At 46.2% G+C, this 27751-nt stretch overlaps 2 protein-coding genes across 3 annotated transcripts in view; one reads left to right on the top strand and one right to left on the bottom strand.

The window, feature by feature from the left end:
* PTPRO (protein tyrosine phosphatase, receptor type, O) overlaps positions 1-12656 on the top strand; it is a 68557-nt gene extending 55901 nt beyond the window's left edge. The window contains exons 17-20 of the mRNA XM_012732874.1: positions 2154-2308; positions 4039-4174; positions 8441-8560; positions 8942-12656. Of these exons, the coding sequence (XP_012588328.1) occupies positions 2154-2308; positions 4039-4174; positions 8441-8545 (396 nt within the window). The 3' untranslated portion in view covers positions 8546-8560; positions 8942-12656. The remainder of the gene's footprint in view (positions 1-2153; positions 2309-4038; positions 4175-8440; positions 8561-8941) is intronic.
* A 7203-nt stretch (positions 12657-19859) lies between these two features.
* The window catches only part of EPS8 (epidermal growth factor receptor pathway substrate 8), a 67561-nt gene continuing 59669 nt past the window's right edge, over positions 19860-27751 (bottom strand). For both annotated transcript variants that reach the window (XM_012732913.1, XM_012732914.1), the window contains 3 exons: positions 23670-23850; positions 22721-22850; positions 19860-21094 (listed from right to left, as the gene is read on the bottom strand). In XM_012732913.1, the coding sequence (XP_012588367.1) occupies positions 20981-21094; positions 22721-22850; positions 23670-23850 (425 nt within the window). In that variant the 3' untranslated portion in view covers positions 19860-20980. The remainder of the gene's footprint in view (positions 21095-22720; positions 22851-23669; positions 23851-27751) is intronic.

The following is a 27751-nucleotide window of genomic DNA, read 5'->3' as shown; positions in this document are numbered from 1 at the left end:
GGACTCGGGTCGTTTCATTTCTTGCTTTTATCATTTATTTATAATACTTCATTGAGTACATCCTGGGTCTTCACAATGACCTGTTTGAATGACAGCCATCTGGAAGGCTTATCAAGTGTGTATATAGCACTGACAATTGGCCGCAGTCTCCCTTTGGGGAATAAACATACAGAATCTACTTTTTAACCTTCTGCAGGGAAGGTTAAATGGCTAAAGGTTATATATTGTGCTAATATTTCCATAATTCATTTTCCTTTATACAGATTCCCTCTATATGTGGAAAGTTGCAGAGTACAGGTGTTACAAGCTCGATGTAAATGAGGAAATCAGGGAAAGAAATACGGAAGTAGTTTCCAAGTAAGAAGTAGCCAGGAGGGTTTTCTCATTAAACAAGGAAAAGGAAAATGACTAAGACACCATCTGTTACTTGCCAGTACACGAAACTGGGAGTTAAGAACCGGGGACTAAACACCAGCACAACGGTGGTTTCTGTGCCACTGTGCAGCTGGCCGTGGTGACCCGGGGCTAGGGCAGCTCTGCCTGCGCTGGGGGAGGGGGAGGCTGATACCCAGGTGCTGCCCACACTTAGCATTCAACGAAATGAGGATGTTCGTGAACTTTTCTGAGCAAACCAATTACCTGGTCATTGAGTCTCCTTTAATCCTCAGGGTTGAGTAATCAGTGCACCGTGCACATCTGACTATGCTGGGTCACCCTCTCGCCTTGTTTCGGGGACACCGTCATGAAGGCAGTCTGAGCCTCTGCAGACTCGTGCCCGGGGACCTAAGATCCAGCTGTGGACACAGCCGGAGGGCCACCACACACACCCTTAGGTGGCAGAGGGATGGATGGGGTGACCCAAGTGCCAACTGACTTATTTTTATAGACATTTTTTAGACATTTATTTTTTATTTTTTTTTTTAAGATTTATTTATTTGTGCATACAGAACTGGGGTACAGGCCAGAGGCTCCCAGAGGCTCAGGGGCGGTGAGAGGCTTCACCAGAGACAGAGTGGGGAGCAGAACAGGCAGATCGACGAAGTACACTGCTGAGGGGAGCAGCAGGCGGGTCAGGAGAGGTCTGCCACGCCATGTGGTCACCTCCCGGGCAAGCAGGAATCGAACTCATGCGGAAGTGGCTTTAGATTCTCAGTGCTGCGCTTTAACCCGCTGCGCCACCAGGGAGGGCCAGACATTTATTTTTATACAATTTTTACTCAGCCTCAAACCACTGCTTTCTTTGGAATTTTCATGCCTGATCCTGGCCAGACTCTGCCACGTTATGGTATAATAGTCCATCCGCTGAGTGGATTCTAGATTGTTGGCAAGTTTGGTGGGGGATCAATTAGATCTTTGTGAGTCCTGGGTTTGGAAAATTTCTGCACTCAGTTCAGAGAGAACAACATGTTTACTCTCTGGATTAATAGTGATATGGTAAATAGACAATGTTAACACGCTTCATGGGGATCCCAGAAGCTGGCGGTCGGCACCCTGAGCTGAAAAACAGTGTCTTTATGTGGGAGTGACAGTGATGAAATCCATGTGGCCCCGCCTTCACGAACATGGTCACATGTGACCCACAACCAGCAATTTCTTATTACGAGACTCTCTTTAGCTATGAGAAAACTGGTGTTGAGTGAACTTGTCTTGGGCCAGGTCCCCTAGGATCCAAGTTGAAGACAGGGATGGTGCTACAGGTGACTCTTTGAAAGTATTCTCTCCAGAAAGCTGTGAGCAACAAGAGAAACAGGATAGGGAAGAAGGTCAGGGAAGAAGCTACACATGGCTGTGGACTTGGTTGAAGGTCACTTCTGGCCAAGGCATAAATGGGTACCCTGGGGAGGCTGGTATACCCCAGCACCATCTGGTCACTGGATGTCACCCTCAGTGAGAGCACACAACTCTGAGTCATGTCAGTGAGGCAGCTTCTTTCTGTGGAGAACAGCTATGAGAAAGGTGCATCGTGTGTTCCTAGCAACAGCAACTGTGGCAGAGGGCACCCAAGGGCCCCCCCACTGCATCTGCCATAGCATTTAATACCTCGGCTAACTGCTCTGAGGCAAACTGAATCTGCTGGCACTCTGCTTCATATGTAGCCAGGGTTAGTGTATTCATCTGAGAGATGCACAGTTGTTTTGGGTTTTCTCCTCAAGGCTGATGAGACACAGGATGTGATGCACTTAAACTACACCTCATGGCCTGATCACGGCGTGCCCACAGCAAATGCTGCAGAAAGTATCCTGCAGTTCGTCCACGTGGTCCGACAACAAGCCACCAAGAGCAAAGGCCCCATGATCGTGCACTGCAGGTAAGCTCGCCCAGTGCCTGCCCACTGACCCCACGGGACTGATTCACAAAGAAAACAGCCAGTTGTACATAAGCCCCTGGGCAGCTTGTGTTAGCCATGCGCTCAATGATGATTTTAGAATCCGATTAGTTGATGTTGTATGATATACATGGCCTAACTATAAAACGGTTACCATATATATCAGATATTATTCCCATTTTCAGATGAGAAAAAATGGAGAAGTAGGAAGGAATGCACACAAGTTCGTGCAACTAGAAGGGGGAGGAGTTAGGCTTGACCCTAAAGGCCAGGCCTTTCAGCATCTTCCCACCCTGTCCTCCCTAGGATGCTGAGCGCTGTGTAACAGGGCAGAACAGAAGGAGATTAAAAAGATAGCCACAGTAAGAGCAGAGATAAATATAAAGAAACAGAAAAATGCAAATATTTCACTCATTAGGATAAACCTATTGGCTTGTCTCCTTCAAGATAGTCTCTAAGTTGCCAGAGCAAAGGGGAAAGAGAAGCACACGGACTCCTAGTGGGAAGTTATCTTTCAATGTAAGCTTTCCTTCCCACCAAGGGAACAGAGGTCCCATCAAAATCCACCAGCATGACCTAATATTGTTTAAAATTGGTATGCAACCTAAAAGAACGGGTGGAAAATCGGCCTCCTGTGGACCAGAGGCAGAAGCAGGTGAAGCATGTGCAGGAGGCACTGGGCGCCCCCCCGCAGCCTAAGAAAAGGCGCATAGACAGGGAAATGGTGTTGGGGAGCGGAAGGCGGGTATGTGTCTCCCTGGAAAGTGCTCCCTATGCTGCCACCAGGTTTCTGGTTAGGGCCCATCCTTGCTGCCAGCACCCCCTAAGCTGTCACAGGTTAAGACCTAGGCTGGCAGATGGAATTACCTGGCATCAGAATGGCTCTTTCAAGAGCAGAGGATAAAGCTGCTTGTATATGAGGTCAGACTGGTGGGTTCCCTTCACAGTGAGTGGCAGGCACATTGTGGACATGGCTTTATAGGTGTCCATTGGGAGCAACAGCCTTTATCTGAGAAGGTAAGTCCCTGTGGCAGTGAGAATGCAAACCAGCATCTGTGAGCTGATGTGTGTGGTGTGGCTGGTTTCTCCCAGTGTCACCTTCTGACTGTCCCTGGGGAGGCTCTGCACGCTGGTCCTCCTCCTTGACTCTGCTCTGCTTCCTGAGGAAAGTTGTGATTCCTGGGTGAGCTTGCTGGGGAGAGGCCCTGTGTTGTGAGCTGCTCGGCACTAAAGCCTCACACCCACTTCCCAGCTGTAGCTCTGGGGCAGTGGCTCTTTACGGAGTCAGCACCCCAAACTTCCAGCACATCTGCCCTCTGACAGGTCCTGGGGCTACTTCTGTTACCCAGAGACCTTTCAAATGAAGCAATAAAGTGAGACACTCACATTTGTTGGTTGCCTGGTGCATATAAAAGCTACATTTGCATTCTACCATTGTCTAAAGTCAGCAGCAGCATATGGCTCAAAGAAAACACGTACATAGGCAAAAATATTTTATTGCTAAAACAAAAAAGTGAGCACAGGCCAGAGACATGAGAGTTCATATCTGTGAAGTGCAATAAAGTGACACACAGAAAGCAGGTGAGTGGAGTCCCCGTGGTGATGGGGAGTCTTGTCTCCTGTTTCCCTAGTGGAGTCACCAGTGACTTAAGGGCCAGCGGAAGCCCCACGCCCTGGGCCGCTGAGTGACCGCTGTCTGTGCTCTCTCGCAGCGCGGGGGTGGGGCGCACCGGGACCTTCATCGCCCTGGACCGGCTCCTGCAGCACATTCGGGATCACGAGTTCGTGGACATCTTGGGGCTGGTGTCGGAAATGCGGTCGTACCGGATGTCGATGGTACAGACAGAGGTAGGAATGAGATCAGAAGGCGGTTTCTAATTTGTCCTGTCGTTCGGTGTCGGGTTTCAAAACAGTTTTGCAGAGCAAACCTAGTCATCAAAATCTACTTAAAACAATTTCAGTGTTTTGCCTTTGCTGTTCCTAGTTCCTCACTGTGCATGTGCAGACTGTTTCAAGGCATTGAAAAGAAGTAAACCCTTGCATCTAGAAATCCGTGTAGCGAAATCCGTGTAGCGTGTATTCTTGCTCCTCCGTGGGCACTACTAACCCTTTAGTCATGCAGGACACGCGGGTGTAGCTGTAACAGAATAAAACCTCTTTGGACAGACTGAGAGTTCAGGGAAGGCAGCAGTCTGCCTTGGTCAAGCACCAGTGGAGGCGGGAACCCAGGGGACTAAGCTCAGATTTGCAGTGCCAGATTTCATATGTCTGTCATTTGTCATCCATGGGATTCTGTCCCAATTCATTTCATCTACTGACAAATGTTCTGTTGCTGCCAAAAGGCACCTAAACTTTTCTGTGGCAAAAATAATAGGCACTGGGAAGACAAGGAGAAATTAGCTGCCTCTAAAAGCGGGGGGAGCCAGGCACCCCCAGTGCAGTGCAGAGGGTGCGTGCCATCTACCTGGGGTGTCGAGGGGCGGTCCATTGAATAAAGTGTTTTAAGTAGCTTTTGATGACTGCATTTGCTCACTTGGGGAAATGAGAGGTGAGTCTGTGGAAGAAGCAGAGGACGGGAAAATCAATGGATGATCTGAGAACACAGTTCATTTCTGATGGGTCGATGTTTTGCTTTCTGTCACCCTGACTTTAAGGATTTCCAAAGCCTCCCAACCCCCCACAGCTGATATTAGCTGGGATGCTCTTCTGTTGTGCCACCTCTAGAAGTGTCCAATCCCACTTCCTCCCCTTCTCCTAAAAGCCTTGAGATGCCCTGAGGCTGGACTGGCAGCCCAGGTCACCCAGCAGCTCACTCCTGGTGTGGATGTGAGCCAGGAGGGCCCAGACCTACACACGATAGCTCGTGTCTAATCCTAGTCACCCAGCCACACTGAGACTTCTCCCCAGGTGAACAACAATCCTTTTCTTAAGGAGTGTGTGTGGGCGGAAGCTTGTGGCTAGAATTCCACCTGTTGCCCTGCTAAATCTCCAAAAGATTAAAAAGGGCCTTGGGCTTCCTGCTCTTCCCATCCCGCACCACTAGGTGTCAGTCTGACTCAAAAAGCCGGCAGCCAGGCTGCCTGATTCCTACATTTCGTTTTCTCCTTTTCCCACCCTTTCTGCTTTTCCCTTCCCATCCCCATCTGACCAAGGCTTCACACAGTGGTTTCACGGGGTTTATTCTGAGACATAGCAGTATCACACGAGTTTGGAAAGAACAATCCATCCACATTCAGATGTCTCATTGGTGATTAGGAAACAAGTCATGTATTTTGTTTTCTCACATTCTTGGGCCTGTTCACACCCTGGTTCTGCCACCCTCTAATTTCTGCTGTGGGACGTGAGCATTACCTTGTTATCAGTCCTGTAAAATGCCTTGGTTTCCCAGAGAAGCCTACTACCTAGCCATTAAACAGTATATATGAATAGGTCCCTATTTTTGGCTTGTACTTCCATAAATTTACATCCTAATATGTGATTAAACTCTCCATTATGTAAATTAATCCCCAGGCTTCAAAGGGCCACGCCTTAGCTTAAATATTTTGGATTTGATGAATTGTTTGCCTCACTGACTTAATTTATACCTTTTAGAACTTTACAGATTTTGATTATAGCCTTCTTGCTCTTTCCCAACAGAATCCTAATCCCTTTTTAAAAACTGCCTTCCTGTGGCAGACCCTGGCCCAGTGCTCTGCTCCATTCTCTTGCTTCAGCTGTGGGACTAGCACAAAACCTGAGTGGCCACCATGCAGCTCTCTGCAAAGCCAACAAAATGCTCCTTCTCCTCAACTGTCTTACCCCACATTCTGTTAGCTTCACTTCTCTATTTATGGTGCATTTTAGGTTGCCCGATCCAGAGTCTTCAGTAGGATAGCCCTGCCCAAAACTCCCATGGGAAAATCTGTCAGTTAAGGAGGCGGAGGTCACAAGTTACTTATTTTTCTCAACTATTTCCAGCTCTTGAGTTCCTCCACCACACTTTGTAGTGGATGTTCTGTAGTTCTAGTTAGTTATTTATGTCTGTTTTGTAAATGGAACATCTTGTCCATTTACTTTGATTTGTCCTCCTTCCTGTCCTCTTCATGGTTGACCTTGTAGCTTGATTGTGAAGACTGCCATCTCCCCCCACACTATAATGAAGAACAGGAGAAAAAATTTTTCAGCTTCATCATCCTTTGGCACTATAAAGGTTTTCAAGAAGCCAAAGTCATTCTCCATCTGCTTTGTGTGTGTCCATGTAAGTCCCAGGTCCATGGACAGGTCCCCCTTGGCCGGTGCTAAGCGTCTCCTGTTCTGGACAGCCCATCACCCATCCAGGACGCACCCTCCCACCCTGGGAAAGTGCGAGCTTGGGCCTGCACCTGGTGTGGGGGCTGTTTGGACACACCCCTTCTCCTTCCTCACCAGACCAGACACACCTTGTGGGCTCAAGAGGTGGGGGAGGGAGGCCAGGCCTGGCTACCACAAAGCTCCCGTTTCCAGGCTATAGAAGGGGACTCCCAGGTTTCCGAGTGCTGTATGTGGACAGTCTATGAATGATAGCTTCTCGATAGGTGTCCTGCAGTGTCAGAGAAGCCAGGGCAGTGATGCCATCTACTCACTGTTTATCATATGTTTTGTTTGATTTTCCAGCACTCAGTGCTCTGGTCAGCAGCTTAGACTGAAAGAGTGTCAAGATCCCTTACCTTTATGGCAGCCTAGTTAGGGGCTAGACACCAGCGTCTCTGGCCTTGATGCTCTGGGCTGGACACAGCAGAGTCCTGACGGTTACTGGTGTGACACTATCGCAAAACAAGGGAGGCATTTTCCCCAACTGTTGAAACATGGATGTTGACACATCAATCCCATGAGGTATACAGTCCTACAAAAGGGTCCTTAAAATGCTATGCTTGTTCTGACTGGCTCTCATTAAAAGGGTGGTACTTACAAACCCTAGACTAGCAGGAGAAAGGTCATGAAATTACCTTGACAGCAACGGTGCAGACTGCTCCTTGCCCATGAGATGCATCATCTCATCTCCGCCCTCATGTGGGTCTCCCTGGGACACGACTGCACTCAGATGCAGACACACAGGTTTCTACTACATTTCCGTTTTCACTTTACTCCGCTATGTGTGGTATCACACACGGTCTGCGCCCCTGCAACGCTCACTGAAAAGCCTGAGTACAGTCATGACTTTACCTTTACTTAAACTATTTCTAGAATGTGACACTGGGTGCTTTTGAAATTTTTTACTATTAACTATACTTCCACTAAGAGAGAAAAACAATCTTCAAGAAGCCCAAGGCATCCCTGAATATTGTTCAAAGATGAAAAAGTGTTTCAATTGACAATTTTTGGTCACTTGGGTCATTTTTTGCATATTTCCTCAATGTCAAAAAAAATTTACTATAATACAAACTAAGTATACTTCCTGCCTTTGGGACAGTACTTTGTCAATTTCATTCTGATTTGGAGGAACTGTAAGCAAGGTGTCCACAATAGGCCATAATCCTAGGAAGTATTTTTCTTCAATGTAAGGTTCATCGTTTATTGTTACTTGAACAGTAGCTTGGATTCTTTTTTACAAGCAAGGGCAGTAACAGTGCTTCCTAACACTGAAGAGTTTCAGGCCCTCAGACTCATGCAGAAACAACCGAGCACAGAGCATCCTGCGGCTGCCTAAAGTCCAGTTCCACCCTTCACCCACTTTCCTAACCAACGCCCCCGCCCCTTGTCCAGTCACCCATTTCTCTAGCACATGGGTGAACGCATATGCTACATCTTTCTCTCTAATTTGTCCCTTCTGCTTTCCCATGTCCAAAGTCCTTCCAAAGTATAATCAAAGAGGAGTTTATACTTACCTCTATTGTATGGCTTATTTTATTAATTTTCTGGAATTTATTTTGGTGATTAGGGGATGCATTACTCTTTTCAAAGTGGCTCCATGATTTACTGATTGAATGTTCATGAACTCCTCTTGTCCAAAATATTCTAATGCTTGGATCTTGAAAAATATCTCACTGAAAACTGTGTTCTTTGACATCAGGTCACAGTATTGAATTCTGCTGTAGTATAAACGTTACAGGTTGGTGCTCACAGATCTGCTTTGAACTGTGTCTGTCTTGACCACAGGAGCAGTACATCTTCATCCATCAGTGCGTGCAGCTGATGTGGGTGAAGAAGAAGCAGCAGTTCTGCATCAGCGATGTCATCTACGAGAATGTCAGCAAGTCCTAGCCCAGGGCCGCAGCAGTAAGTACCTCGCACGGCCGCACCTGTTGGCTCTGACCCCAGAGGTAGTCGGGGCGGGAGGAGACGCCTGGCGAGCCTAGGGCTTACCTGGGTAAGTGGGTGATGCCAGAACTAAAACTCTTCTGAGCCTGGATCTCCGCCTACGATATCACGGTATTTCTCTAGCTATTCTGGGTGGCTGTTTCCCTGATGACAAGGTGCACACAGGGATTACAAACTCCATGTGAGCTGGAGTAATCACTCCAAGGAGGACAGTCTCAACAGCAATGTCAGGATAAAGTTAGACATGCCTCAATGGCACGTACTATGTGAGGGCACTTATCGAGAGCTGAGTAGGGCTGTTCTCCCGGGATGCTGACCGGCTGTCTCTCTCCTTCACAGGACATGGCGTGCACCTAGCCTCCCTTGCTTCCAGAGTTTTTTTGGGGGGAGGGCTCTGCTAGCCCTTTCGCTAAAGAGCCCCTGCTTTGCGGTACGTGGCCATGGTGGTGATCATTTCTCTCACAGAAGCACTGGGAAGACAGCCTTAAAGAGCCTGCAGTGTCTTCGGGACATTTAATCACGGACCAAATTCAATCGAACAGCAGACTGGTATAGGGGAGCCCCCCTGCGGCACCCCCCCACCCCTGGGCAGGTTGGGCTGAGTTGACTCTCCTTGCTTTTAAGTGCAATGCTTTTTGTACGTATGTGTGAACTTACCAGAAAGTGGAACTGTTTTCGGCCCACACGGTTGATCCAGCCCTAGCCCAGAAGGAACAGGCATTGTTAGTGTTGAATTATACCTCATGTTATCACAAAAAAGGCCAGGCCACACGCAAAGAGAAGGAGACTGAGCCAGCGCAGCCTGCACACTCACCTGGAGCTGCGGGAGCAGGCGGGGGAGTCTCCACCTGGCGATCAACCCCGTTTCTTTTCCAGATACGCAAAGCTGTAATTCAGCTTCACAGTAGAGTAGAAAACGTACTTGAGTCTTCAGTGTTCTAGTTCTTGATGGTTTTCCTCTTGACTTCAGTGTTTCCTCCTTGGCCCCTGTGGACTAACCGAACTCCCCGCCCTTTTCTGAAGCGCCGGGTCTGGTTCTGAAGGGCTGGAGGCCCGAGCGGTCTCAGAATCTTGTGTTCCTTTTCTGTTGATCTGCACACACATAGAAGCTACTTCTTTGAGAACTATAGGCTGTGAAAACGCACTTTCCTTCCCCCAAAGAGCTGGGAGTTGGTGACGTTCCGACAGGGAACTCCAGCATGCTAGGACGAAATTTAGCTACCTTGGGGGAGGGGGGATGTTGTCAAGTGTCTCCATTCTTTGGATTTTGTATGACTGCAGTACCTGGCTGTGTAGTATGACATGAATGCTGTCAAGGTGGACAGCGGTGGCCTGCTACTGTGTCACTTCCTCAGAGGGAGAGGTGCCGGTAGGGCTAGGCGGCAAGACATTTTGAGTTGAATGTAAATAGAAGCTGCCTGCTTCATTGTGGCTGGGGTGTGCATGGGGGTGCAGGGCCTGCTCCTCTGTGTGGGATCTCTGCTCCCACCACCCTGGCTCCATTCCTATCGAGCATCTTCATGAAGCAATGCACATAGGAATGGAGGAATGTTTTGCAGTGACCTCAGTGCTGGTGAAGGGTGCCAAGTGAACAGCCTTGCACCCCACCATCTCCTGTCACTGGGAGCACCTTGGCACAGCTCTCTGGCCTGTGAGTCTGTTTCACCTGGCAGGGAGGATGGCTGTCCCCCCGCAGGCTGACAGCTTGGGCTCCAGGGGGCACTGTCGACTCCTACTCACCTCCCTTCACGCCTCCCTGTTGCCTAACACCTCTTAGACACCCACCCCTAACACCCCTCCCTCCTCGGCCACATTAATAATGTATCACTCCATTCTCAGGAACACACCTGGTTAAAGAGAGGTGGCAAATGCATGTGTGACATTGTTAGATTCACACAAGCGGGCCGGTCAGGAGTAAAGAGAAGCTTGGAGAGCCGGTCTGCAGCACGGGAGGCTGGAACGGTCTCTGATGGTCATGGACTGGAACATCGCGGCCTCTGAAATTTAAAGCACCGCATAAATACTTCATGGGTTTCTTGAGCACCCCTTCATGGTAGGGATCAAATAGTACAGCTAGCTCAGTTTTCCCAAAAGAAAAAAGTATACAGAATTTAGACTACTACACAGAGGTCACACTAGAGCACTTTACTAGAACATTCCTTCCGGGGTCTTCTCAGCTGGCACTCAGCTCGCTGGTGCCCTGAAATTGTTGAGATTCCAGTGGGAAAAACAGTGGCTTGGATCTTCTCTCTCCTGAGTTTTGGTTAATAACTATGTAGGATGACTTACTAATAGCTCCAATTCTTTTCAGATACAAGGAAAATGAGGTAGGACTCACCCACAGGTGCTCCATCCTTGCTCCAGCTTAATCTCCACCCCAAGACTCAGACTCGAGTGTTCAGAGGGGAGGCTGAGAGAGCCTGTGAATGAGGCTTCTGTTGAGTCAGCATCTGAGTCGCGCCTCTGCACGAGGGAGCTGGAAATTATCTGAGCGCTTTTGAGATCACACTCCTTGGCTGCAAAGGTGACCTGAAGTTAGCTGAGAAGCTAACATTGGGGGTTTCCTTTATCCATTTAGTAGGGGGCGCCAGCATACCCGTCACTGCACATCATTACATAGCTTACACAGGAAAGTAGTAGATGGCAACCCTATTTTTGGACAATCTAATTCAGGGTTTACAGTTCCCCCCTACAAAGACAACATTGTTCCCCTTACCCCACTTTAAAATGAGAAAACTTATTGAGCTTTTTTTAAATGTCAGATTTTTTTTTTTACTTTTTCTAACCCGGCATCCTAAAAAAAAGCCTGTGATAGCAACATGTAAGCAGAAGCCTGAGGCTTTGGATCGAAAATATTTGCAGGCCATATGAGAGCTGCTTGCTGGTGGCTGTTAGCCAAGGAGTTAAAGCTCACTGACTCCAATCCCTAAGAGCCAAGTCCTGCCTGCTTTCTAGCAAAGCTTCCTGTCCACCTCGGGAGAGGTCTGATGTCATGTGCTCCAACTAGCTGGCTGGGTTCCCTGCTCGCTGGCCCTTTTGATAGGCCCCGAGCCTGAGGCCATGCCCACAATGTCCACTGAGGCAAAGGTCTGACCGAGCATCCCACAAAAATGGCTAACCTGTACCCCTTACTTCTCAGTAGTCCCCTAGGGTATGCCTTTGATGGAAACTGACAGCTGTGAGCACTGACCTTCCAGAACAACAGTATTTTTGTTTTCAGTGACTGCTTATCACAAAGCCTGATCCCAGTGGGTCACTCGGTTAGACATGGGAGATCATGTTTAGCTCTGGAACTTGTATCTGAAGAGGCACCTTAAACTGAAGGCTGTCCACGATGTCGCCAGACCTGCTAGGAATGTAGAAAACAGGTGATTCTAACAAGGCCTGGGAACAAAGGATGGGCTAAGTCTGAAGTGAAGGAGCCATGCATTCAGCCATTCGTGTAGCAAATATTTGATGACTCAACCAGTGAAAGCTTTCTTCATACTTGTGACATTTGGCACTGGCATAATAAGCATGGTGCCCTGTGCTAACTTGTAAAAAAAGTTATAAATTTATTTGTTGTTGGAAGAATCGAGCACAGTCGAGACTTTGGTAGCATTTTTCACTTAGATAGCCCCAACTTTGCCAATTCATTGCATACCCATCCCCACCCCCCCATCTGTGGTTTCAGTTACCTGGGTCAGCCATGCTCTGCAAACACAGTAAGACCTTTGGAGAGCAAGTCAGGTCATGCTCACATAACTTCTTTGAGTAGATTGTTGAAATTTCCCAGTGTTAATCTCTTACTGTGCCTAACGTATGAATTATGCATACTTATGATAGGGCTTGTCTCCTGCAAGTTTTTCCTTCAATTTACAGAACAGAAGATCCAGGTTCTCGTTTTTGTTACTCACCAACCACCACAGGTCCTTGGTGAGAATCACTGAGCTGGGCTGGTCTCCCCTCCTGCATACCTCCGCTCCCAAGAATGCCACCTCAGCAGGCAGGCTGTCCCTGCGTTTTTTAGAGCATTTCCTTTTAGTCATAGGATCTCTACCAAAAATATGAATGGCAGAAGCAGGTTCTAACCCAGGTTGTCTAGCCCCCGAACCTCTATTTTCCCCACTATTTGACGCTACTTCCCATTCGTATTTATCACTTGCTAATATAGCAGCACAGAACCAATAGCTTCATTTTCAGGTAATGTGTCTGACACAGGGTAAACTTCCCATGGGAAAACAGCCCGTCTCTAGCAGGAAAAGTCAGGTGGTAGAAGGGGTTGGAGTTATGAATATAGTGGAAACATACCTGCTTCAAGGAGTTCACACTTGCAGAGGGGTTGTTGGGCTCTATACAGGATCTGATGTGTGCCCAGGAATGGCAGGTCATTTTTTTTCTGTCAGGTCAAGAAAGATGATCCTCACACATTAAAATATTAAAGACTGATCTAGCCACACTGAAGAATACAGGTTATGCATGCACACTCATTCCTCACTCAGCCAGCATTCATAACAGCACCCACTGCACATCTATCCCTGGGGCTCACATCCATCCCTGGGTGACGAAACCTCCAACCTGCCTTCTGAATCTTTGTTTCTTCACTGATCCCAAAGTGACAAATTCCTTTCAGCTCTCCACAGGCCACTCCAGCTCATCTGCTATTCAGCAAAACCCAGGGCACTTGCTGTAAATTTAGTGACTTATTGGGTCTACATTTTCCTTGTGAGTGGAAGGTAGACAGATGAGATTTCCCTCTCTGCCTCTGAAAAGTGACCCAGAAGCAACCTTCTGCTCTCCTATACTCCCTCCCTCTCTTCTAACAGAGATGGTGGGACCACAAAATAGAAGCCTCAGTCCCTGAATCACCTCCTGGAGGAGGAACACCTACCTGCACTAGCCCATGAACTGATCAACAAATTCTAGTGTGCTGTCAATGAGATTCTGCTCTCCTAGGCTACAGGGGCCCAGGGTAACCTCGTCGAGTGCCCCATCTCGGCTACAGTGGTGTGTGACTGCCCATGAAGTTCCCAGAAAGCAGGTTCAAGATGAAAAAGCAAAGCCAGGTTACTTCCCAAGGACACATGGGCGCTGTTGAAGGTCAGAGAAATGTCAATACTTTTAATAAACTTTTCTACATAAATCAACTCATTCTTCTCCAGCAGTATTCTTTCTATAAGACTACAAGCTAGGAAATGCCCTCAGATTTTGATGCCTACACGAAAGTCCCAGAGTCCTATCAGCAGTAGCCTCATAGTGTTGTCACATCAGTAACTGCTCAAATGTGCAGGAGGCCACAAGGCTTGGTATGTGGGGTGTCACAGAGCAAGCCAGGCCTTCACCTATGTATTAGGACGGTCTCCATGTCAACAGGAAGCTAGCTGACACCAAGCATTTTTGTTCAGTTCTAAAAACACTAAAAAGTCCCAAGGGCTGTTTAAGGAAAGTTAACTAGAAGGGCAAAACAGAGTACTCACTTCCTCCCCTGCCCGGAACGTGGGAAGCAGCTCTGCGAACAGTGGAGCATCAGGCTGAGGGTGGGGTGGACTCAAGCGAAGTCTGCGTCTGACCGTGCCTCGCTGTCTCAGCTGGGAAATGGACACAGTGATCACCTTTCTCACAGGCTGAAAACAAGATCTGTGATAACTCAGAATTCTATCATTGGCTCCCTGCTAGAAGCAAACCTCTCAGTCTCCCAAGGACCATCTTGGAGTTCTTGCATACACCTGAGAACACCAACTGAAGACGGGTGGGCTGTTTCCCCAGAGTGACACATGAAAATGCCATCCCCCCTCCAACTCCCGGTGACAGATCCCAGCCTGGGAGCCCGAGGAGAGCCTTTTCCCCTGGCATGAGGCACCCTCTGGCCATCCAGGGCCTTGTTTTGAGTCTCTCCCAGCACATCAGCAGTGTTGCCTGCGTCAGTCCCTCACCAGCATTTCCCAGCAAAGCACAGCCAGCGCCTGATGCAGTGGGTGGGAATGTTTGCAGTGCTGCCAGCAAGCTGTACAACCGTGTTACACAATATTCGCTGCTAATTCTAAGACAAGCCAGTATGTACAAACTATATGTGAGGTCTGTTCTGGGCACAGTTATTAAGCAAATGCCACTTTGTCATCTCTCAGCCAGGCTCCGTGTTCCTAAGGGGGAGAGGAAGTGCTCCCTCACCAGAGAGACACTGAAAACGATATGCAGAGCCTTTGGGCAAGGCCTGGAGGTTTGGGGGTGTGGTTCCTGCACTGACCTGACTGCTCAACATAAGACGACCTGTGCACCACTCCCTGCGCTCTGACACTTAGCAGTGGGCTGTTCTTGAGAAGTCACCTACTCTCTGCCCCCCCAAAGTCAACCCACCTGTGCAGTGGGGGTAAAATCAGGTGGCCGTGTGGTGCGCTGGCCCCATACCTGGAATGAATGTGGCATGAACCCCAATATGATGGTTGGCTGTGCCATCTATGGTGCTGAACCCCTCCTTAAAATACATGACTTCTGTGCACCTGTGTGGCCACTGACACCCCGTGCTCCCCGGGAAGGGAGGGAGCCTTCCCGTGAGCACCCACCCACCAGCTCCACTCTGGGCACATCTACACGTGTCTGGCAGGTAGCTGTGGGAGCTGCTCAGTGTGCCGAGGGCATTGCCACATTGGTTTTTCTACTGCTGCAGACAAATGAAATGAACTACCCAAATAATCAGATTGGACTTAGAGATGAAGCAACAGGCAGGTTTCCTTGGCTCCCCTGTGCCGTTTACCTAAAGGCAACGGGTTCCTGGGTCACGCAGGATTGTACTATTCTGGGCTCTCCCACCTTGCAAAGAGCTGTGTCCCAGGGCCTGTGGAGAGGGGACAACAGGGTCGTGGCCCAGGGCCCAGTAGCACCGAGCTCTACTCACTCACAGTCTGAGCAGCAACGGTCCTGACTGCCTGCACCCCAGGACGGAAAGGGCCTGTCATCTCTTGCTGGACAAGCCCTCCCAGCAAAGGGACCCATCGCCTGGCTATCCCCGGGAGAAGCCAGCCTCTTCGCCCTGAGCTATTAGCATTCTACATCATTTCTGTTCCAAAGCACCAATGCTGGAATTGAGAGACCATCGAAAGTAATTTTCATACCTACATAGTGTGCTTGGGGTCCGGTGGGGCGGCCCACCCTGAAACTCCCCAGAGATGTAAGTAACGTCACCCAAAGACTCCACTTCTGGGTCTAAGTGATGCTGCGGGCAGGAACAGCTCCCACGCTACCTTCATTGTACCTGCAGAGGCCTTGGTGGGGGGGGGGGCGGTGGGCCGCCCCTCACTTCCCAGTGAGGCACCAAGCCTCCCCACTGCAGCTTCAGTGAGAGAGACCGCGCTCCTTAATTTTCATATAACTTTTTTTCTTACCTCACTGTAGTCCCAAGCGCTCCGGCCACCAGGCACCTGTGAGCCATCAGCACGTTCTCGCGTGGTCTCCCCCTCCGGATTTGCCCCCTCCTTTGCTGACAGTCGCAGATTTATGGTCAACTGGCTAGTTTTAACTTTTTGTTTGGTTTCTCTATATTCCACTCAGCAATCAAAAAAGAATAGTTCATTTTTAAAAAGTGCTTTTTCTGCCTTTTTTTTTTTAAACACACTCACCCGGGATTGTGGAAGAAAAACCTTGCAGGACACATAGAAGTTGCATTTCCATTTTGTCATCTACAGTGCAGTGATGGGGCTGTTCTCAGCACAGGTGAGACTATTCCCATCCTCCCCCTTCAGAGTAGAGGGAAAAGGCCTCTGCACCTGCCAGCCCTGAATGAAACCTCAGAAACCCGTATAAAGTGCACAGGAACCGTGGGTATTAATTCTCACCGTGCATGTCTCTTACTCCCTGTCTGTCCATTACCTGCAAACACTGCTCATTTGGTGGCCAAACAGGAATGGCTGAAGCTGAGAAACTACAGTGAGGCTTGCTGGTCAGAAGTGAGTACCTAGGCCTGCCCCAGAAAAGCAGGAATTGAGCCAAGTTCCTGTAGGCAGAAGGGAAGAGCCCCGCTGGACCAGAACCATCTGGGCCTGGCAGGAGTCCTGGTCCACGGCCCACCTTGCCCCAGCAGCACAGTGTCTAAACAAAAGGCACTACGTGTAATGCTCTTCAGGAAGTGGGTCAGCTGGTGAAAATGCCAATGGATACAGAAATCTAAATTCAGGACTCTGAGAGCAAAAATAAAAAGGAGAGGCGGCTGTGGATGGCATGGCGGTAGGTCTTGGAGAGGCCAGTGGGAAAGAAGGGGTAGAGGAAGCAAATGATGTGAGGGCAATGTGGGGAAGTGTGAAGACAGGCCGGCTTTCCTGCAGGGCCCCAGACCTGCTGGGAACTCCAGCCTTCTCTAGAGTCACCTCGAGTGACCAGTTTGTGAGCATTTTATGCTTTCTTTTCTTTGGTTATCAGTAAAGAAATTTCCAACCGAAAGGTGGCAGAATAGTGACAGCCTTCTCCTTCCAGTTCATTCCAAGGGGTGTTTTATGCAACCCCATAAAGGCCTCTCACACTAGACTAACAGGTATGCCCTTTGGGAAAAGCAAATTTGTCCCAGGTATAAAAATCATAGCCTCTGGGAAATCAGCACTGCAGGTTTTGGGGTATAATTCTGTCCCAGGGGTGGTCAAAGGTGTCGCTCCGGAAATAACAATAGTTCCTGGGTTACATGTTCCTGATGCAGAGACTATATCTAGGATTCCCTTTGGAAAGCCAATTCTGGAAGTAAATACTTAAACATATTTCATAAACAATGCTGTCTCCTCATAATCAGTATCTATGACCCCTTCAATGTGTCTGTATGACTTTCAAATGTTCCGGTCTCCTCAGGGAGGCATTAAGCAGCAAGCAAGAAGGACTAAACCCAGCGAGATCTCTACCCAAACCCCAGAGATGGGCCCGTACATTTAATTTTTGAAAATAAACATCACGTTTTCCTATAAATTTTCTTAGAGAAACATATGAAAGTGACATTTTAAGTGACTGGCATTCTCTTACATTAGCATCTCATCACCCAGTACTCTCCTAGGGAGAGAAAATAAAATGTAGTGGTCACCTTTAGTAAGTAGAACAAGATCGTTGGGGGAGGACGCTGACTCTGCTTGAAGACAAACCCTCAATGGCAATGCAGTGACGAGGATGCAGGCAGAGAAAGTTAATCGCGCCGAGCTGAGGAGGCAAAGATCAGTGTCTAAGGCACTGGAAATAGCCAGAGTTCAGAGGAGGGCACCAGAGTGAAGGCACTTGTGCAGAGCGAGTAGAGACAGCTGTAAGGGAATCCACCGTTCCCACAGAGCATCACCCGAGTCTTCCTGACCAGTGGCCACCTCAGCCCCTACCTTCCTCCCTCACCCCTCGCGGGACATAGACATCTAGCCAAAGGAAGTGAATTGTTTAACACCGTTTAACTGTGGACATCCAGTGAGATCTTGGAATTCACCCCAGAATGGACAAGCCATTAAATTCAGGAATCCACAGCACAAACAACTCAACATCACCTGCAACATCACTGCAAACCTTCAGTTGCCAGCGTCAGTCAACAGTCTGGATCCTCTCTTCACAGTCTCTGGCCCAGCTCTCCTGGGCTTGAGGAATTTCCAGCATGTGCAGAAGAGAAAGTGCAGAGGTTATGCAGCAGGAGTGGGGGTGGGCGGTTACTGAGCTGTTCTCTCACTTTTAAAGCCACCCCCAATGCTCACCTTGGTGGCTAAGGGCTTTGGCAGGTGAGTCTCAATGGTCCCTCCCAGAGTGTGCTGCAGGGAGCTAACAGTCTAGAGGGACACAGGACTTGCTCTGTCCTGTGTTACTCCATTTTTATCATGCCACGCCAATAACAGCTCTTTAAACAGAAATTGATTCCCAGTGGGCTCTAGTTCTATTTCATGTGCCCCCACATTCTCAAAAACAGCTTCATTGTGCTCTCCACTTCAAGTGCCAGGTAGCTAACAACTTCCTCAGAAGTCAGGTATAAAGTGTTTGAGAGAAGGAGAAATAAAAAGTGAGAGACTTCTTATCCCTTGTGATTTGGGGAAAATTAGTCTCTAGGAAGCTAAATCTTCTCAACTACAAAATACAACTCATGGACATGTGACAAATATAATTATGTGGAAGCACTTGGTAATCCTAAGTGCTGAATAGATTTTTTTTTAAATAACCATAGCCAAGTGTGATTAAATAATGGGAAGAAAACATGAAATAAAAGAGTGGGTGGAAGGAAGAGAAAACATTCTTGAAGAAAGATTCTAGAGTAGCTTCTGCACACAGAAATATGCTGTGGCATATTTGGCATCCCAAGACCAACATCCCATTTCCCAACCCCCTAACCCCCCGCCCAAGCAATTCTCAGGCACCAGTAAGAGGCATGACAGTTGAACTCAATTCTGATACTACTTATGGGCCCAGACTCCCAAGACACCTTCCACACAGACACAGGCCTCAAACCTCAGGCAGTTACCTGTGCCTCTGTCCACTGGCTGCAGACTGTAAATTTCCAGGATGCTCTCCTCAGGCTTCAGGTCTCCAGAGAAGCCTAGATTACTGTTCATGCCTTTGGCCGGAGTCCCCAGAATACGCTCCTTACGTTTGATTAATTTGCTAGAATGGCACACAGAACTCAGGAAACACATTCACTCACTAAATCTATTCATTACAAAGGCCATGAATCCACAGCCCGGGTGGAAGAGATGGATAGAATGGCATATGGAAACAGGGCACCGAGTTCTGTGCCTTTTCCATGGGCATCATTCTTTCCTCAAACCTCCTGTTCACCAACTCAGCAGCTCTCCAAAACCCTTTCTGAACTTTCATGGAGGATTCCCTGTACAGTAGGACCAATTAAGTGACTGATTACGTAATTGGCAAGTGAACTAAACTTCCTCCTAAGAGGTCAGAGGGCAAGAATGAAAATCCCAACCTCTAATCACAGGATCATTTCTTCAGCAAACCACCCCTCCCCTTAGGTGCCAGGCCAAAGTCATCCCATTCACAAAACAAAGACCTTTAACCCTTTCAACACTCAAATCTCAAGACTTTTGGGAGCTGTGAGTCAGGAACTGTGGATAAAGACCAAATATGTCTGAAAAAATATATTGTGGTCATCTAAGTGATGACTATATATGTCCTATAAATCAAAAATCACAAGTAGCAATCAGTAAATGGAAAGTGGTGCTCTGTTTTCCCATTCCACCCAACTCAGATCCCCAGTCCACATACCAAAAATCCCTTTTGTCAACAAGACAGCAGCCACTTAATCACATACAGCAAATACTGTTTATTGCAGACTTTCCAGCTGACTCATGTGAAAAAGGCACTATGAAAATTAATGAATCTAGATAAACTCTCTAAATGGATTTATGTTAAAATATACACCATTCTTACATAACATCTATCTTATACATGTGAAATAACATAACATGTAATGACAATAATTGTGTTCCAAAAATAACATTTGTTGAAGGTTAAGCATCTTTCTTCTCTATCTAGAATCTTTCACAGGATTAAATATGTGTAAATTAACTGTTTCTTATTATGACCAGAAAAACTTGATACAGATCAATACATAAAACGGCCCCATTTCCTTTCAGCTATTTAAATCACTACTCGGAACTGAGGCCTTCATTAAGCAAAATACTGTAACACACACCAATGCAGGTGACTTCCTGTGACAGACTTTCAATGTATGTAACCTCTTTACCACTTGTGCTTTCTCTTATATAATAACATGGTATAGGTACTAAGCAGAATAGAAACAAAATCAAAATACAAGCTTTACAAGGAATCGTGGTCAACAGAGCCATGACAAGAGAACCACCTTGGGAACGCTTCACGGGTTTGCAGTTGTATGTTCAAGCTTTGCTGTATCATACAGTTCATTAAATGTCTTAGTTTCTAAAAATCTGTTGGCATTAAGAACTCTAAATAAATCCAAATTTTCTATCACTGAATATGTAGAAGAGGAAACCCAAGTAAGCAGAGGCAAGTCTCCAGTAAGCTATACTCGATTATAGACACCACAGCCACAGGCAAAAGTGAAATCACTTAGCTACTGAATCATGGGCCAGATCTTTGTTTTGGTGCAAGAAAAAAATCCACCATTGTCAAAAATGTCTGTTTATACACTGAGGTGGAAAGACATAATTAACCCAATAAAGGAAATTTTATCATGGAAAAGTTGGCAAGATACTGCCCAAGGTCAAAAATTTATATTTTAAAACTGTCAGCTTTAATAAAAATAATGGGCCCAGAAGCAAGTCCTCTGCTTACTTAAAAGTTTGTACTGTCTCTTTATGGCAATAAATTAAGCATACCAAGAAATAAGTATCTGACATTCCCTTCATGGCTTCTTAAAACAAAGCATGTTGGAATAATGCCAAGAATAATGGAGTTTAAAAACAAACAAACAAATTAGTGACTGCTTCCCTCATCAAAAGATTCCACTCCTGAATCACTAGCAGCAGCACTGATTTTCTCCTGTCGTCTTCGCATGATTTCTTGCAACTCAGAGCTGCCACTGTTATCCTGAAAAATAAAAATGGCTCAGACAAACTGGTTGCTGGTTGGGAGGCTACAAACAACATGTCACAGAATGCTCAGACTAACAGTCCCTTGTGTTTTTCTTCTACTGTCCCTTGGGGGGAAATATGACATTTCTGGACTTCACAAACATCACATTTATAATTTTTATATTTACAAATTGTCTTAAGGCAAATTCATTCATACAACTGTCACCTGAGCATAATAAAGAGAAATCCATGATGCTTGTGGGATGGTGCAGGTTCCCAAGAGAAAAAAGACATGTACACAATGAGCATAATGAGGTGCTATGTTATCAAACAATCCTCTTTTGGTCTAGAAACACTCATCTGCATGTAGGGGATTCTAAACCAGGCCCCAAAACTGTACACCAAGTTGATCCCGCCATAGAGAGGCAAACCTCTGACATCCCATGAACTCTTCTTTCCAAGCCCCACCGCCCAAGCTTGTGTGCTGCCCTTATCCCGTTCCCCTCGGTGACGTCTAGCAACCTACGTAACGCTGATCTGGATGCAAGAGAGAGGTGGAGTGTGAAGGCAGGTGGGGCAGGTGAAGGACCTCAGTTAATCTGCCGCTGCCTCAATTTACACCCAGTGAAACAGAGACCAAGGAGGGGGTCGTCAATGACTGTAACAGTCTTAAGAACATGGCACTTTCCATCATATCCTTAAGAAGCAATGTATGCATCCTAAATAAAATTAGAATGCATGATGGTAATGAAATTGCCTGGCAAAGACGATCCTTATTCAGTCAATCTACAAAGACAATCAATGTCACAGGAAACATTTCCAGGGTAAAGGTCATTACTCTTGATTCAGAACAGCTACCGGGTTGTATGCATGAATCTACTTTACTCTGTTACTTAACTATTAAATTTATATAATATACATGCTAGAGATGATTAAGCAGCAATCTTAAGCCAAAACCTATATTCTTTCATTTGAGCCCAAGTATAATTTTCACAAACGCTATTAAAAAGTGTGTAACCACTGAAAACTACTACCTTGCTTTGCCTGTTTTAGGGAGAGGAGGCTCGTGGAAGTTTAAATATATTTAATCCAAAAAATATTTACTTCCCTGCTTTCATACAGATACCCTGACTCAATAATTACTCTTCTGGGCTCCCTATTTTTGATGATCCCTACCTAGCATTTCTCCTCTGATTATTTAGATGTATAACCAAACTGAGATAGGCACAGTCCAGATTTAAGAGGTTTTGTGAACCTCTAACATACTAGAATCTCCAAATTAAGGACAGGCAGAAGAATTTCGGACACTTAAGGCATGTTTATGCTCTTAACAGGACAGTCTGTTACTGTGTCAAAGTTAGAATTCCTAAAGCAGTACAAAACTCCTTTAAAAAGAACTTTTGGCTTTTATTCCACCTCTCAGAGTATGAGTTCAAGCTTCATGTTACAAGAACATTATAACAAACAAATCTTGCAAATGGTCACTGATGGTGTCTAGCGACAAATGACAAAAGCGGAAACAAATTCAGCTCTGCATGGAAGCAATGTGGATATAAACAGGTTGCAGAGCAATTTCCTTACTCTTAACTAACTCCACACTCATAAGTCATGCAGAAACAAGGCACAGGCTGACTTATCATACCTCCAGTGCAGCTTTTTGTACAGTAATTTGGCTGAAGACTCGAGCCCCTTCAGGGCAGACTGTCCTCAGTTCATCTTTATTGAGAGAGAAAAGTTGTGCACCATTTAATACTCCAAGACTATTGACAGTCCTAAAATAGAAAAATACAAGAAAAAAAGAAAGCATTAAAGAGACCATCTAGAAAAAGTCAAAAGATAAAAATGCCTAGTCTGGCTCTGACTCCTTCCCAAGTGGCGCATCAGCTGGATTCCTGTGAAGTCAGGACAGGCCAGGACCTCCCGCGAGGACGACTCTGTGACTAGCTGGGTGACTGATCATGAAGTATGGAAAAGAAGACAGCTGGCTTAGTATCATTACCAAATAGTACTGACTCCTAGAAGTGTGGTATTTCAGAGAAGGACCAGGTAACTTCCTAGTAACCAGGCAATTGACTAGTCAGTATTGCTCATTTTTCAGTCATGTTGGGTGAGTTTATGTCACATTCTCCTGATTGCACATTGATCAAAGAGTGCATTGGTTCAAATCCACATAAAATGTTTGGATCACAGACACACTGAGTCCGGACTATGGGTTTACTAAAGTAAAGTTTCTATTAGAGATCTAGTTTTTCATTTGCCTGAGAATCTCTCTCCCGCAGCAGAAGGGAAGATTATGATGCACGTTCTCTGGGCAGACGACCGTCCTAGCCCCAGTGAACCATGAGTGGGAGAAGGAAAGCTGTCAACCTCCAAAACTGCTGAGAGTTTGCTTGGGGTGAACAGACAGCATCACCTAAAACATCAGGTTAAAAGTCAGTTCTTTCTGCACCTTCCAATTCTCCTATCATTTCCCGAGCATGGCACAAAGCAACCGTGGACTTTGACATTATTGAGTCACATGTGACGTCTTAGCGATTAAGCTGCAAACAAGGCAAGTTTTACACACATAACTGTAAAGTGTAAAGACTTACACAGGGTTGAAACCTTTTGACTCTAGCCATGTCTTCACCTCCTCTGGTGTGGAGTCGTAAGTGATATTGACAACTGGCATGGTCTGCCGTGGCACATGGAACTTCTTCTGAGCAGCGCTCCGGCCAATGGTCAGTCTGTGGATGAGCTCATCCTGCACCTCTTCCATCTGTGATTTCCTCCCTAGACAGTGACACAGAATAGTTAATTGTGCAAACACCTTACACTTTGCTGCTCTCTCTGGAATCCCAATGCCAAGAACCCTTCTACCACAGCAGGAGTTAACATTTATAGTCTACCATCTTTCCTCACTTTCATCCTCACCCTGTATAAATTCCATGATCAATTATTAATATCACTCTCTGGCTCTTCTCCTCTTGCTCCATTGTACTCACTTGGCAAAATCCCATCCCTTATCAAATCTGACTTTCTGCTTATTCTGTGTCTGCACCTGCCTTCTGAGTTCAACACAGCAACACTGAATGATCTCATGTTAAATTCATGACTCTGAACCTCAAACGGGCTGTTCATGCTCCCTGACAATCATACTACACCTCCTTAGGCTGGTGGTTCTTTACTGAAAAAAAAAAAAAAAAATTTGTCCCCAAGGGACAACTGACAATGACTGGGACGTCACAACTTGGAGATGTCACAACTTGAGGTGAGGGCTGGGAAGTAACTATCATGAGGCTGAGGACACAAGAAAAATCTACAACATACACAGGCCAATCTCTAAAAGGAGGATGCTCCAGGCCCAAGTGTCAACAGAGCTCAGTCAGAAATCCTGCCTCACAACAAGGTTATTGTCCACTCTCCCAGGCAAGTATTTAACACCTTTTTTTCTCTGCAAAACTCCTTCTGTCCCCCAGTCTCTACCCTCAGCTGATCTTCCTTTCCTAATGTCTGAATAAAGCAGTGAGGAGAGAGCCTCTGCAAGTTCCCCTAGCAGTCCTTACCCACCTGCACTCCCCTTCCCCTGCCCTCTCCACACTGCATCTCTGCATCTGAAATGCTGCTCCCAAGCTCCTAAGGCCAGCGCCGCAGGTGCACTAGACTACACCACACCCATGTAAATACCCTGGCAGTAATTTCTCTTCTATTACCCTATGTTCTTAATTCCCTCTTGGAATCATCTCATCGACGTGTTATTATTTCATTATTATTTTCCTCAGTCAGTCCTTTCACCACCACCACCACCCCCACCATCCCCTCGCCCCCTCCAGTCACCTCTCAGCTGTCTATTTCTCTCATCCCCTTTTGGCAAAACCAGGAAAGCTGTTTATACTCACTAACTTCAATGTCCTCTCTTTAATCCCCTGCGGTTAGGCCTCTGGCCCTACTCCCCTACTACATTGTGCTGGACTCCACAGCCAATTCCCTGTCCTTGTCTCATCTAATCTACCAGTAGCATCTAGGGGTGAATCCTCCCCGAAACACTTCCTTCTCTGGCCTCCAACATTCTACTCTTGCCTAATTTCACCCCCGTCTCGCTGGCCTCCCCTTCTCCTTTTCTGAGTGTCTTCATCTCCTGGTACTGCTCTGGGACACTCCTCCAACTGCACTCACTCCATGGAAGGACGCTGTGACTGGTTTCTTGACTTTAAATGCCACTGAAAAGCTGATGATTGTAGCAATCATTCCTCCAATCCAGGCTGCTCCCAGAACTCAAGTCCATACATGTCAACTATGCACTTGACATACTCATTTACGTGTCTATCAGAGACCCCACATAACAATGTCAAGTCTGAATTACTTCCTGAAGCTTGCTTTTATGCTAGAATTCCCACCTTACTTTACAGTGATTCTACTTTTTCATTTTTTCTGGCAAAGCACCGTGAGCCTAAGTGCTATTCCCCTTTATCCTCTACTACATCTAATCCATCAGCAGATCCTGCCAGTCATACCATCAGGAAAAAATCAATAACCCGTCACTCTCCTCTTTTCAGTTCCCAGCCTATTCCCAGTCTCCCTGTTTCTTCAGCACCCTATTCCTTGCTCTTCATTCCTATTTCAGTACAATAGCTTAAATGATGATACTTTTTAAATATAGTCAATTGTGACAACTGTTTTGCCCCAAACCTTCCCATGTGATCCAAATGACTCCAGGAAAAGTGTCTACATGACCTCTGCCCTCTTTGGCTCCCTCGGCGCTCTTCACAGGTGACAGCCTCTGCCTCAAAAGCACTTTCTTCTTCACATAACTACCTGGTTCACTTTCCCCAAGTTGAGACCCCCCCCCCACTGACTATTTCAAACTTCCCCAAATGTACTCCCTATTCTCCAGGCTTCCTTAGCCCCCATACCACTTATCATCCTTCATATTCTTTAGCAACTAACTGATTATCTTCTTTCATTGAAATGAATGCCTGAGGAACAAATGAACTTTCACCTGTTTGTTTTTTACTTGGAGTATTTAGGAAAGCATAGGGTTGACTCAACACTTGAATAAATGAATGAGAGGTGCATGCATTCTTCTGACTTTTTCACTGAGAGACTTTGAAAAGCATCATGTACAAAGTCCTAACATAACTAGCTAGGAAAATGGAGGCCAAAGAGGAGAAATGCCCTGTTAAAACCACACTGCTCATCAGTTGCAAAATTTAGTACATGCTGTGTTTTTTAACTTTCAGTTCACAACTACTTTATGGCCACAGTAATTTACAACTACTGTGATCCACCTACCATCCCTCTTCCCTGCCCATTTTACACGTAGAATAGGATGCACATATAAACCTTTATTTATAAGAATAATAGGGAAGAAATCAATATACAGGAAAGGGAAGATGTGTTGAGGTGTGTATATACATACACAAAAATATTAACTTAATTGTGTATTACCTTAAAGTATTACAATGAACGAAAAAGAAATTCAGGTAACTAACTTGGTTAAGTAGCAGAGCTCTGGTCACTAGGGGAGCTTTCTATGACCAATATTCAAAGATTCTCTTTTTCAAGGAGAGTTTCTGAAAGCGGGAAATAATAAGCTTGTGTATTTCAGTCTAATTTTTTTTAATGCCTCAAATATTCAGGGAACCTTTTGAGAGGAGGTCAGAAGAAAGTTAAATGGGAGGAAAAGAGAGGAGGAGAGAGAGGGAGCAAAGAGAAAGGCGAGATACTGAGTGCTAGATTCGGTTATATACACACATGCAATCGCTTCCTTGCTACGTCACACTGCCAAAGAGCACAGGAGAACATCTCAAAGAACAACAAAAGTATCATCATGCTAATATCGCCACATCATCTGCTTATCTACTGACTCAGCTACTGAATAACTACCTCTAATCCCCAGCACAATTCCCTTCTGTGAGGACAAACCCAAACCCCAGGTTTGGGTTTCTGCTCTCAAAGTGCTAACACACAACAAGCCAGACAAACTTCATACCTCTTTCTAAAATAACACTCCAATCACAAAAGATTAGGTGCAAATAAAAGGACTGTTTCAAAGGAAGTAAATGAAAAACAGCTAAAGAAAATATCTTCAAACATAGGAAGAAGAGACCCTTTAGGAATCCTGATTTTCCAAATTCTACTTGACTTTCAGTTGACAGCTATTTTAACTCACTCACTTTGCCTTTGAGTAAACGAATGAGGGAAGCATTCTGCCAAACAGCTTATGTGACACACGGCTCCAAGCAGCTGGGCTGGATAGGCAGCAGGCCGTGATGCTCTAGCCACATGCGTCTGCTTTTGCTCTCTGCTGTGTATTAATCACACATGTTGATTCTTGCTCCTTGTTCATGACTATTTGGTAACATTTCGATGAGTAAGCATTCATTTTATAGTCCCTCAATTATTCACAACAGTCTATGGAGTAAGTGTGAATGTAGTCAACATAAGTAGTCATATTTTGAAAGAAAATAGGTTGCCAATAAACTTGGATATCTGGTTTTAAAAGACTATAGAGAAACCCCAACATTCATTTAGCAAAAAATATTTTCCAAAAATATACTCCAGAGGGAGCTATCAAGAAAATCCTATTTTGGGGCTCTCCAGTGTTGCAGGGGTCAAAGACACAGCACTATCAAACTATCACCAGCCAATGCAGCATGAGTTCAAACCCTGGCCAGGGAGGTGATGCACATGG

This window comes from Condylura cristata, unplaced genomic scaffold (assembly GCF_000260355.1).
Source record: "Condylura cristata isolate star-nosed mole 26May11 unplaced genomic scaffold, ConCri1.0 scaffold00036, whole genome shotgun sequence".
Classification (NCBI taxonomy): Eukaryota; Metazoa; Chordata; class Mammalia; order Eulipotyphla; family Talpidae; genus Condylura; species Condylura cristata.
This window is presented reverse-complemented; position numbering and strand designations above follow the sequence as displayed.